The sequence below is a fragment of the Planococcus citri genome, chromosome 1, assembly GCF_950023065.1.
Source record: "Planococcus citri chromosome 1, ihPlaCitr1.1, whole genome shotgun sequence".
Lineage (NCBI taxonomy): Eukaryota > Metazoa > Arthropoda > Insecta > Hemiptera > Pseudococcidae > Planococcus > Planococcus citri.
The window spans coordinates 43835878-43848963 of record NC_088677.1 but is presented as its reverse complement, the minus strand read 5'-3'; the positions used below and the strand labels follow the sequence as shown (position 1 = coordinate 43848963).

The 13086-nt window shown below is 32.3% G+C and overlaps 1 protein-coding gene across 1 annotated transcript; it reads left to right on the top strand.

Moving 5' to 3' along the window:
* The first annotated feature begins 11197 nt into the window (after nucleotides 1-11197).
* On the top strand, nucleotides 11198-13013 carry MCTS1 (malignant T-cell-amplified sequence 1 homolog). The gene is made up of 7 exons (XM_065345152.1): nucleotides 11198-11379; nucleotides 11489-11641; nucleotides 11709-11809; nucleotides 11887-12020; nucleotides 12105-12172; nucleotides 12662-12791; nucleotides 12862-13013. Exons 1-6 carry the CDS (start codon nucleotides 11369-11371, stop codon nucleotides 12741-12743), a joined length of 549 nt encoding a protein of 182 aa, XP_065201224.1. The 5' UTR covers nucleotides 11198-11368; the 3' UTR covers nucleotides 12744-12791; nucleotides 12862-13013.
* The last annotated feature ends 73 nt before the right edge of the window (nucleotides 13014-13086 follow it).

Genomic DNA, 13086 nt, shown 5'->3' with positions numbered 1-13086 from the left:
TTGCGTAAGTAAATTTTTTTCACACTCGTAAGAGCCACCTTACCTAGTCCAGTAGTCCACATGTTGGTCGTGGATGGTGATGGAAGAGAGTTGCTGAAGTAAAATCGGTATCCGAGCTAATTTGAACATAAAGTAGGGTGTGGGGTGTTGTAGCTATAAATTTATTAATTTTAAAAATCTTGTCCCATAAGTACTGACTAGGTACTTAGATATACACATAAATACTTCGTTTTTTTTTCACATTTTGTAAAATCGGTAGCTCACCGGTTACATCCTGGTATAGTATACCTACCAATCAGCAACGGGTGGAGAAAAGGCAATGAAGTCTTAGGTAGGTATGTTTAAAACAAAACTTTAAACTCTACCTATCTTGTAGGTAATTACTAATTAGTGTAATTACATAACAAAATAGCAGCATCTTCAATGATTTTTTTGAAACAATTCACTTAACTTACCTTCTCCCGGTCTTTTATTAGCCGAAATCTAGGTATAACTTTATTTTGCAAGTTCAACATTTATATGAGAAAAAAGGTACCTAGATAACTATACTTACGTAATGTTGTACACATTGTTATTTTTCTTTCTTCTGATATTTTCTATGATAAGAATCGCAAATGAAAGTCGAAGCAAGATGACAATTATTTTCAAGTTCAGTTTGTAGACACTTTTGTCCTTTGACACGATTAGGTTGTGAAACACAAGTGGCGATCCTTACTGGTAAATGGTCGTAGATCATGTTATGATTACTGTCCATAGGTATTGGTAAGAAGTAAGTAGGTACAACAAATGAAAAAATATCTTCTGTGAGCTGTAATGTTCATTTACCATAAAATTATTATCTAGATTTTTATCTCACGGAAATCAGCAGGAAGTCCAACTAGGTAGGTAGTTAATGGTAAGTATAGGTACCCTTTTTAATATTTTGTTTGATGAATTTGAGTTTGAGTTATGTTAAATTTATTTACCGCGTAGTTTCATAATTGTACCAATACTTAGAGTACATTCAGTATAGGTAGGTATGTACGTATTTTTAAAATACGAATTTAATTTCCCATGTTTGAGAAATATCCACGTTTTTTGAATTACCTACCTACCTATTTCATATTTTGACTGACGTTCAAGATTTTATAAACATTTTTATTTATGAGTTACACATACTTTATTCCTATTTTTTTTTTTTCAACTTCAATAAAACCATAATAAGTGTACGTGTATAGTGCTGGCCTAGCACTACTACCTACTTAGTACCGAATCATCAATGGTACATCCCTCCAGGGCGATCTTAACTTTAAATTAATTCGATTTCATTTGATTAATTTTTTTATGACACATGACGCGAATTTGACAATCAAATTATACCTTTGAAAACGATAATTTTGTTGTGCGTAGGTAAAAACATAAAAACCGAAGTACATACCTAGGTACCGTTTATTCGTGATAAGTATGAGTAAAAACAAAATTAATTTATCACTTTACAACATGAACGATATTTAAACAACTCGAAACATTCAAACTGGTTTAGGTCTAATTCTACTTCAACATAAATGGGAAATGTTTACAAATAAGTTAATAAATTTAACGCACGAAGAAAACCTTCAATCTCGTATTGAATGTAATGTACTTAATATAGTACTTACTTACTTACTTATAGAACTCACACATATTAGGTAAGTAAAGTACTTAGGTACAAAGGAAAACGATGTCATCGTCTTCGCACGGTGTAAAATGTCATCAGATTGTGATTTAGAGATTTCTATAACTTTATCGTTCAAAAATGGTAGCTAAACTTGATGAAAAAAATTTAAATTAATTAAGCTCGTCTAATGTTTTTATTCGCTCGATTTCTTTAATGTTTACTCAAATACTTATACGATAATCAGCATAATGTCAGGAAATAAGCCGATCTTTGGAGGTTCCTGTTTCATTGAAACAATTCCAATTTAAATTCGTTTAAAGTAACACCGCAGGCACATTCTAAATGCCATTATCAAAAATATGTAGGTATTGAACATCTCTGTTGTAAAACATGCTGCACTTCCTAAACCGGTACGGTCGTTGAGCTTCAATTTACCGCACATTCTTCCTTTGTTCAAACGCAAGTGAATTTGTTTCACGTTTGATGCTATGAATTTAAAATGCCATTTTTCGTATAAAATGGCAATCACACGCTCAGAGGTACCTAAGGTACCCGTATAACTATCTTATCAATTTGATGAACGATGGTTTAATATTTCTCCACATAGCTACCTATATCCTACACCCACTAAATTTATAATAAAAAACTGATTTTATCTGCAGTTCAAAATGAGGTAGGCACATTCACGCATATAAACTCAATAAAAACTAGAACAATGTACCTTACGTATGGTATAAGGCACAATCTTAAAAAATAAAATAAAAATGGGTAAATGAACCTAGCACCTCATGTTATTTAACGTGTGTTTATCATCTACGCATTAATGCGGTAAAAGGTGCAAGAATCTCAAAATTTCTGAAAACAAGTCCAGTGCAATGGCGTAGCCTAAATTTTCTCAAGGAGGGAGCAAAACCAGATTTTTCATTCTCCATTCTTCTATCAACACGTTCATTTCCCACGAACCAAGTGCATTTAAAATCTACTATTAACGTCAACGCCAATTTCAATTATTCATTATCATTAAATACAGTGCTATGTATATACCTACAAATCAACGACAAAGTAAGCGAACAACAATTGGTTTATTGCAAAGAAATAATAAATTTACCATTATACCTGTACGTACCTATCAACATGCTAAAGTGTATGAATCATTATTTTCGCAAACGAATATTTTCCCAGACAAACTGGAGACAAATACTTGATTATATTATTTTACAACTACTTGTAGGCACTGGGTAGGTAACAATCTATAGATTTCACCACTCGATCGAATTGCAAATGGTACCTCTACCTACCCAAGTTATGTACCAAGTACCTACCTATACCTTAATCTGTTGGTGAGAGAAACATTGTTTTCACAAAATGTAAAACTAAAATTTCAATTTGACATCTCAGAGCCTTCCTATTATGTATGTAAGTATGTATACTTCTTACGCTTTGAGATGCAGACTGAAATGTTATATATTTACACTCAACTTATACTTACGTAGTGCATACATATGTATTCGTCCGTATCCCATACTGACCACATTCTCCTGGCGCAAAACCCTATAGTAATACCTACTACATACATATATGTGAGTGCGCATAAGAAAAGGGTCCAAATGACCAAAAAAAAAAAAGTTCCCTGAAATTGTTGTAGGAACTCTTTAAAGTGTTCCTACAACATTTTCAGGGAACTTTTTTTTTTTTTTTTTGGTCGTATGGTCCCTTTTCGTATGCGTCCAAAGAATACATGGAATGTAATTCGAACCCAATTATAAAATACTTATTTTTTAAAAATGAATATTAATCGGAGGTTATTGTTAGATGATAAATTTTTTGTAGAGAACGCTGATGGAGTAGTGTAAAAACGATAGGAAGTCACGTCAAGACCTCAAAAAGACGTACATATGCCATTAAAATCTGACGGTCCTCCTTTTCTTCTTCTTTCCTAGTATTTGTAAATGCAGAATCGTTCTTTCTCATTTTTTTTTACTCTCATCAATCAAACTCATAGATGGTAGATACCTGATAAAAATATCTATATGCGAATTGAAAGTTTCAAAGTTCCCTTATTACCCTTAAGTATCTACACAGGTACAGTACCTATTTTAAAATCGTCTACAACTTTTATTAAAAATATAGGTTGGAAACGTGAAATAGATGCATATGATTGATGGAATGTTATATCACCTCAGTCCAACAACAGATCATGTGCATTCATTGTGATCAGCCGAAACGTTTAGCAAAAAACTTTTTTGGGAGCATTCGATATTTCTGCGCACCCTGTACGTAGAAACTAGTTTGAAATTACGCGTACCGAACACATCGAATACTCGTGATAATCATTGGAAAACTTTGTATTAGGTGGGTTTTTACGTGAGATCCCTAATACATCTTACTTACCTATACTTGATATGACAATAATTAAATAGGTATCTAATGTTTTTCTAATTAAGTAGGTGATTACATTCAGATTGACAAAGTTGATTCGCCGCAACGATGTGTTGCGTAAAATACCCGAATAGGTACCTACATAAATACAGACATCCAAAAAAATACATAGGCACATATTACCTATGCGCATTGCGCACCTATAATTATACTGGTAAAATAAAACAGCCAGATTCAAGTACATTGACTATGAATATTATTACTGCACATGAATATGTACTCGTAGATATGTAGGTTCAGATAGGTTCCACTATGCATGAGTTCATTGTTACGCCTATGATATCCGTAATCTTCAACCCGGATAAACAATTCAATTTTTTGCTATTTTCTTGTATTTTACAAATGAGTATCAACACATATAAAAATATGAATCATCTTCCATATTTCGAGTGCGGTGCAAAGCCAACCACATTCTACATGTTCATAACAACACCTACTCCAGTAAGTTATCCACAGCAATTCAATGGAATATTCCAACTCCATATAGGTAGATAAAGTTACTCTTACTCGAGGCAAGTATACCTGTCACGGCGCATCTTACTCGTATAGTTAGATTCATTTGTGTGAGTGTGAGCAAGATATGTAGTTATAAGCACTGGATAATTTATTTTATAATGAATGTGAAACCGCTTCAACTGATTTTTGATTACCTTTACCAACACCGCGCTTTACATTTCAAATTGCTGCCTATCAATGCTAAATCCTGTCAATGAATAGGCGCCCTCGTGAGCGATAAAGAAATATTGATATTGAAAGTTCAATGAGTGATTTAGGTAATGGAAAAATTTAAGTCAAAGATTTATTATTTTACAGGGTAGGTTCAACGTTGTTCTTTTCGTGCTTGCCGCGAGCGAAATTCGCCGAAGAAATTTCCAGCAATTTTTCGTTTGCTAAAGAATGTAAATTTTATTTTTAAAACCTTCATTTTGATAAATCTGCAAATTACAAGTAATGATGTATCACTCCTGGATTACACTGCTTGATACTCGCACCATGTTCGAAATACAGGGGACGTAATGAACCAGGGAACGTATATGTGAGGGCGCATACGGAAAGGGTCCTTATGACCAAAAAAAAAAAAAAAAAAGTTCTCTAAAATTGTTGTAGGAACCCTTTACAGAGTTCCTACAACAATTTCAGAGAACTTTTTTTTTTTTTTTTTTTTTGGTCGAATTGTCCCTTTCCGTATGCGCCCTCACATATGATGATCTGACACAAAAAGGCTAGATACATATCTCAAAATGATGATTGTTTTGCTTTTCACTGATAGGTACAAATGGAAAATAATAACGTATTTTTTGTCAATCTTATAACCGTACCTAGTTTTAGCAGTTGCGCATCCTGAATTCCTGAATGATTGAAAATGGCTGGGTTGATATAAATTTCTAGCAGGGTCGTTGTGATCCGGATCATCATTTGCGTGATCTGTATCTGTGATCCGGATCATTTTCTGCATTAGGAATTGTGATCCGTGATTCAGATCATTATATCACAACGATTCGTGATCATGATCCGATTCAAAATTTTCTGCAGATCATTTTTTCACGGATCATTTTTTTTCACCAGTAATGCTGCATTGCTGCATGTTTTTGCTTTGAAAATTCGATTTTATTAAAAATTAAAGGAGAATGTCTTAAATTTTTTTCTAGGATGCTTGGTTTTTGATTTTTATCAAAAAACCAAAAATTTTTGAAGTGAACTTTTGATAAAAATTGATCTGGAGGCGAAAGAAAACGTCCAATGAAAAAATTAAACACGACCAAAATTATAGAGAATTAAATTTACAATCGACGCAATGTCATTACTCATCATTAGTTTTTGTCTAGGATGCTTAGCTTTAGATTTATTGACAAAAAACTAAAACGTTTTAAAATTATTTTTTGAAAAATTTGCGAACTGATTTTCATAAAAGTCGATCTGGAAGCAAAAGGAAGCGCCCTACGAAAAAATTACACATGATCAAAATTGTAGAGAATTAAATTTCCAATCTATATCATGTCATTAGTTTTTCTCTAGGATGCTTAGTTTTTGATTTATTGACGAAAAACTAAAACTTTTTGAAATGTGAAAATTTCAATTTCTGCAAATTTGCAAGCTGGGGCTGACTTTTTCCCACCCCTGTATATTGTGTTATTGCAATTTTTTGAAAATAAAATCAAAACTATTTCGTTTTTTCACGTTTTTGTCCAATCTTTAATTTTAAAAAACCAAAATTTCCCGGGAGATCTTTGATCCGTGATTCGGATCACAAATTTCTGAATGATTCGTGATCCATGATCCGGATCACATTTCCGTGATCCGCAACAACCCTGATTTCTATAGGATCAAAATATGTAGAACCGTATACGCATTCTTATCCTCTTCACCACGGCTCAACACATTAAGATAACCTTGATTTCTTCGACAACAGAAGAAAAAAAACTTGGCTGAAAAATCATGTCATGCCTTGTATGCGTTTCAAAAAAAGTGATGAGAGGGGTTTGCAATCAATTTTTCAATATTTGATGCGTAGGAAAAAATTATGCATCTTGCTTCCTGATTTCAATAAATAAGAATCGATGTAAATAAATAACAAAAAATTTTGTAACACATGTGGTGTAATTTTCATCTAATGAAATGAGGTAAGTACGCGAGCAAAACTCTAGGTACCTATTAAGTATAGGTAGGTACATAGATACTTAAAACAAAACAAAATGCCACCGGCTATCAACTCTCGAATACCTACTCATCTTCCTATATAGAAAAAATTTATCATATGTAAATGATAAAGATTTTCTTAATTAGATAAATAATGCAGGTACGTCTAGTATGAATGGGTAAGTTAAGTACATACACATCTTAATTTAGTTTACAAGACGTAGGTAGTATGTACTGTACCTACCTACGTTTCAGTAAAATGAATCAACAGTTTTAAAAATCTTCAGATACTGATGTGTACATAGGTAAATAGGTACATATATATAACCTAATTACCCCACGTTTAAATATCGCATTTCAAATCATAAGTACATATAAATACCTATTTGTCAAATAAATGACTTTTTCGTCAATGTAATATCAAATTATAAATATCCAACAAACTTTTCCGAGTTACTCAAGTTACGGGGACACGAAGAAGAAAAATCTAGAACTTCAACATTATAAATTACGTCATGACCTTAGACTTGATTTTTGACCGGTAAATGGTTTATTTTTGTGTTTTTACATCGAAATAACGCCTGCAGGATGTTTCGCGACTTGTTTTTCTTTTTCGTATTTTATGACAAATCGTAATTGAGTAAGTATAGAGATCAAAGAAACACGTGTTCCTTGCATAAAGATCCTGCATCTTTCACAGTTTTGAATAACTTACGGGTATGCACGATGACCACCTGATCTTTAAGTAGATAAATATAAGACCCCCGCGAATTATATTGGTCAAGTGAATAGACCTAGGTACCTACACATTTCACAAATGTTAAAAATTTGATTTCTTTTTTTCTGCACAAACTTAAAAACTACTTACGTCAATATGTGGAATAATATGGTACCTAGTTATGTGGGTCCGCAAATGTTAATTCGGATTCACATTTAGCCTGATTCATCGGATAAGTAACAGGTTCAAATTATGTTTCGCGAAATTATTTAAAGTCAATTTGCAATTTCAATATGAAATTCATCCTTGTCCTTCTTACGATATGGTACTCATGCAAAACCAATATTTGTGCCTACATCGTCGCTTACCACACCAACAGGAAAAGAACTTTATAATTTGTCACTTGGGGCGGAAGGTATTTAAAGTTTTTCTTATAAAACAACATTTGGAAGGTTTTTGCATCGCAGACATCCTCGTTAAACAAAAAAAAATCGAAGCGTCCATTTTACCACAATAGTCGAAACAGGTTTTACTTGTTTGAATGTAGGTACCTAATATATTTAAATAAAACTTAACTTCATTACTTACGTACATCGACGAATCCGCAATCCGCAATATAGTAATCTGTTTCAACTTTAAAGAATAGTGCAGGCAGATACAATTTGTTTCAAAATTGGCTGGAATCTTTTCTCTAAAAAAGTCTCTGAATTAACTATGTATAATATTTTCACTAACTACCTAATTAATTGTATTTTGCACTTGATTCAATTGAAATAAGCGGTGACAATATAATAAACTCGTAATTACATTAGCATCTGGTATAACTACGTATTTCCTTATGAGTTATTAATTTTTTCGAACACAAGCGAATAAAAGTAAAAGGACGATGAATTTTATTAATGGGAACAAAACGCGAAAAAATAAAGCTTTTCGTGTAAATCAGATAGGTATACATTTTTAACGACCTTTTAAAGTGCATATATAGTCATTAGCTTTTTTCGCTAAAACTTATAAGTTATAATATGTATTTGTCAGACTCAGAATATCAAATGCATAAATAGATTACAGTTAAAGGTTAATCACGGGTCATTCCACGTCAATTAGACCAAAAAGTGGTAGGTGGGTTCGGCGATTTTTTTGAAATTTTTCCTGTGGAAAGACCTTCCGAAGGGATGACCAATGGCGCAAATCGCAGCCCTCTAGCCCATTTTTAACGGCAGCCAGGGGGTGTCAAAGTTTTCAGTGAACCTAAAATGTCATCCATTTTAGCAGTGGATTGCTCGATAACCGCGATACCAATCAAAATGGAACTTTTTCCCATAGTTAGAGGTTTTGAAAGGCTTTTTGGTGATATCATAAAAATCAGTGTTGCCACTTTTTTTCGTACAAAAAATTAGCTCAAAAAGTTTCAAAACGTAGGTTTCATATCGTTCCGACTCTCAAAAATTCTGAAAAAAATATATTATGGCCAACTTTTCATGCTGAAAAACATATTAAAAAATTGGGATGGTAACTTGTAACAAAGTCGATTTAAAAAAATTTAAACTTTGCGAGAAAATGCGATTTTTTGATTTAAAACATGAAAAAAAGTTTTGATTGGTAAAGTTGACCCATTTGACCCCTATTTTTGCGTATCTGTTGAAAAAGTTGAAAAAACCCCTTTCACTCAATAAAATAAACTCATCACAAAAAAATCAAAATTCGAAAAAATTCAATTTTCAATTTCAAACATCAAAAAAAGTTTAAATTTATTCAGTTGTCTTATTTTGACCACTTTCTGACGTATTTCAAAAAAAAGTTGATAAAAATCTCACTCACATCAAAAAAAATAAAATTTGCCTTTTTTGAATTTTGATTTTTTTGTGATGAGTTAATTTCACCGAGTGAAGGGGGTTTTTCAACTTTTTCAACAGATACGCAAAAATAGGGGTCAAATGGGTCAACTTTACCAATCAAAACTTTTTTTCATGTTTTAAATCAAAAAATCGTATTTTCTCGCAAAGTTTAAATTTTTTTAAATCGACTTTGTTACAAGTTACCATCCCAATTTTTTAATATGTTTTTCAGCATGAAAAGTTGGCCATAATATATTTTTTTCAGAATTTTTGAGAGTCGGAACGATATGAAACCTACGTTTTGAAACTTTTTGAGCTAATTTTTTGTACGAAAAAAAGTGGCAACACTGATTTTTATGATATCACCAAAAAGCCTTTCAAAACCTCTAACTATGGGAAAAAGTTCCATTTTGATTGGTATCGCGGTTATCGAGCAATCCACTGCTAAAATGGATGACATTTTAGGTTCACTGAAAACTTTGACACCCCCTGGCTGCCGTTAAAAATGGGCTAGAGGGCTGCGATTTGCGCCATTGGTCATCCCTTCGGAAGGTCTTTCCACAGGAAAAATTTCAAAAAAATCGCCGAACCCACCTACCACTTTTTGGTCCAATTGACGTGGAATGACCCTCACGCAGCCATCAACCAAACTAATACCTACTGAATACGTCATAATTTTCATGATCGCATTTATTTTCTTTCGTTATTCGTTGCCAAAAAATTCAACTAAAGTTCTTATTTAGATTGATATAATGATTCGTGTGTAGATGTATGCTCATTTTACAGCATTGCATTTTACTACCTAAATCACTTTTATTGACGTTTTTATTACAGAAGTATTTTAAGCAAATTGTAAGCGTTAGTTTATGAGTAGATATTATTTCTCTTAAAAAGAGTAAGGTCACTCTTCAAATGTAGAAGTAAGTACATACCTAGGTACACATATGGTACTGTTACCTATATCGAGTCACCCCGATTACCGAGCAGTCCGAGCTCAAGGTATCTATCTATCTAGCTAGTACGTGGTAGGTAAGTACTTACATAAGTATATTTTCCAAACTCATTATTCAAGCGACTGAACTGAAATATAAATATCTACCCAACTGAAAATTCGACTTGCAAGAGAATCCCTTGCCTCGAGAATCTTTGATGGAAACAGAACTTGAATATGTCAAAAAAAAGTCCCCAAAAAACCCATCTCTCAATTTTCAATTGCTAAAATTGAATTTTCAAATTTTTGTCACACTTTTGAAGTTTTTTTTGTTCTATAGATAATGCTGTCTTAAATAATATTATAAAAATAGAAAGAATCGACGCGTAATAATTCAAAAAAATTATAGTATACTGCATCTCTCCAACATAAACTTCGGCTACTCAAAAGTTCAACCAAAAGAAAAATGTGTTTGCAGGGCTCACCAAACCCATAAGAAAGTAGGATTAGGCACTTAATTAATGCATAAAAAGTTGAATTAATGAGTTGAAAATCAGGATAAAAGATAAAACTAATGTTAATTTAATATTTATTATATTTTATTTATTTCTAATACCAATGTAGGTAAGTAGTTGATTTTTGCTTTTGTTTTAATATTTTCAATTAACGTTGGATTAGAGAATGGAAAAGGTCACCTGAACAGTGGGCACTGGGCAGAGAACTGAGAATGACAAACTGAAACTGCAATCAGCATCTCAGCACAGGCCTCCAGTTAAAAGTTAAAACCCCAAAAGTAAATAATTAATTAGATTCCTATCCTAGGTAATACATTTTTTGTTTAAAATTATGGTTTTGTTTCATTTTTAAATTTTTCTACTTCTACATTTTTTTTAAAAAATTAAAAAACAAAACATGGCAAATTTGTTGTCACGAGAAATCATCTTTTTCACGACAATAAAACCTAAGCTTTGCTATTGGCCAGTGATAATAAAACCGAAAATACTGATTATGATCGTCATCATGGTGGCTGGTGACAATGGTGGCATCACAATTTGAATAATTTTTAAAAAATTGGCACCGGCTAATTAGTAATTACCAACTTAGTCTGTATGTGGTAATTGTTTGAAATTGATGCTTTATATTTCAACAATTCAGATCACCAAATATTAGACATGTTTAAAAAGTAAGTATACCTGAAATAACTTCTCCATTGAGCCCATGTTATTCATTGAGTTCATCGCATCATTCTCGTTTTTTAGTAGATGTATGATTTAATTTCTTGTTTTTACTAGATTCGATGAGAAAGAAAGTATTTCGACAGTTCAACAGTTGAAGTCCTCAGTTCAGAAAGGAATCCGGACCAAACTAGTGGAATTATATCCCGTTTTAGAAGGACATGTCGATGTTATATTGCCAAAAAAAGAAAACTTTAGAATTATTAAATGGTCTGTGTTCTTGATTTACTAACACCTCAAACTACTATAATAATCACAGTTTGAATTTTCATTTTAGCCATGAGCATATAGAAATATTAGTGAGTAGCTCGGGAGAACAACTGTTTTTCCGTCAAAGAGAAGGTCCGTGGCTGCCCAGTTTGAAACTGCTGCATAAATGTAACCGAATAATATTTCTTGGACATGAATTGAAGTGGTCTTAAAGGTATATTTATGGGAATTGTACGTGATTTTAGATCCATTTTTTTTACCTCAAGAACAAGTTGATAAAGGTGCTATCAAATTCGTTTTAAGTGGAGCAAATATCATGTGTCCTGGTTTGACCTCTCCTGGAGCGGTTATTACCTCAGTTCCGAAAGGAACAACCGTTGTATCCTTTTATTTACTTCAAGCTTCTATTTTATGTTTGTTTTTTAAAAATAATTATGCATTACCTTAACATTTTTTTTATCAGGCAGTAATGGCAGAAGGAAAACAGCATGCTCTTGCTGTTGGTATCACGTCACTATCAACAGATGATATGTAAGTGATTCGTTTTGAAATTTTCTGCTCTTTGTCATTAATGTATGAGAGTATAAGTTCATTTTTTCGTAACTCATTGTTATAAACTGCAGTGAAATTGAAAAAAATAAGTTCAACTACGCGTATGCCTCGCGATCCACTTCCATTCAATTTTTTATTAGTTCAATATTTTCATCGTGAAATATTTTTTTTCAATTTTTGTATCTTCATTATTGAAAATTTGAATCAAAAATGAATTTTTGGGGCTGTTTTTTTTAAACGAAGATTTAAATTCCAAAATTTGTGGTATGATAAAATCTGCAATTTGCTATTGCTATGATCAGCCTTTCATCAATAGTTATCTCGGTCGGAATATTCAAAATCCAGAGTCAGAAGTGTGTGAAATAAATGTCTGCCGCATTAAAATTGATCCATTATTGTTTTCAAATTTCAACCAAAAATGAGTAATTGTGTAATTTTGATCAATTGATTCATTTCTGTTCGTTTCAGAGTCAAAGTAAATAAAGGAATAGGAATTGAGAACTGCCATTATTTGAATGACGGTTTATGGCAAATGAAGCCCATTAAATAGTCATTTGTACAGTCGCCTAAACTGGGAACCGTTTTCATTCATCCATAGGTAACCTTGAAGAATCTACTTTTTTCAAAACACTTGTGCTTATTTTGTTGAAATGATATTTATTCGCCAGGTTCGTGATAATTCCAAAATCGTTGATCAGCTGCAATTACCGTACCATTTTTTCAGCAAGAAATTATTTATCTGAATGTATGCATGGTTCATCTGAACAATAATTTAAACACTTTTGTATTTTGATTATATGGATATAGTTTCATTTTCTAATGTTGAACTTAATTTTTTTTTTGGTTCTTGTCATTCAATTTTATACAATGGTTCCTTCAACTGAATTCTGTCG

What these genes read in the sequence shown, in the direction of transcription:
- MCTS1 (XM_065345152.1), top strand. An exon ending in AACTTTAGAATTATTAAATG is followed by an intron (nt 11,642 to 11,708) that starts GTCTGTGTTCTT and finishes TTTTCATTTTAG; the next exon opens with CCATGAGCATATAGAAATAT. An exon ending in TTTGAAACTGCTGCATAAAT is followed by an intron (nt 11,810 to 11,886) that starts GTAACCGAATAA and finishes ACGTGATTTTAG; the next exon opens with ATCCATTTTTTTTACCTCAA.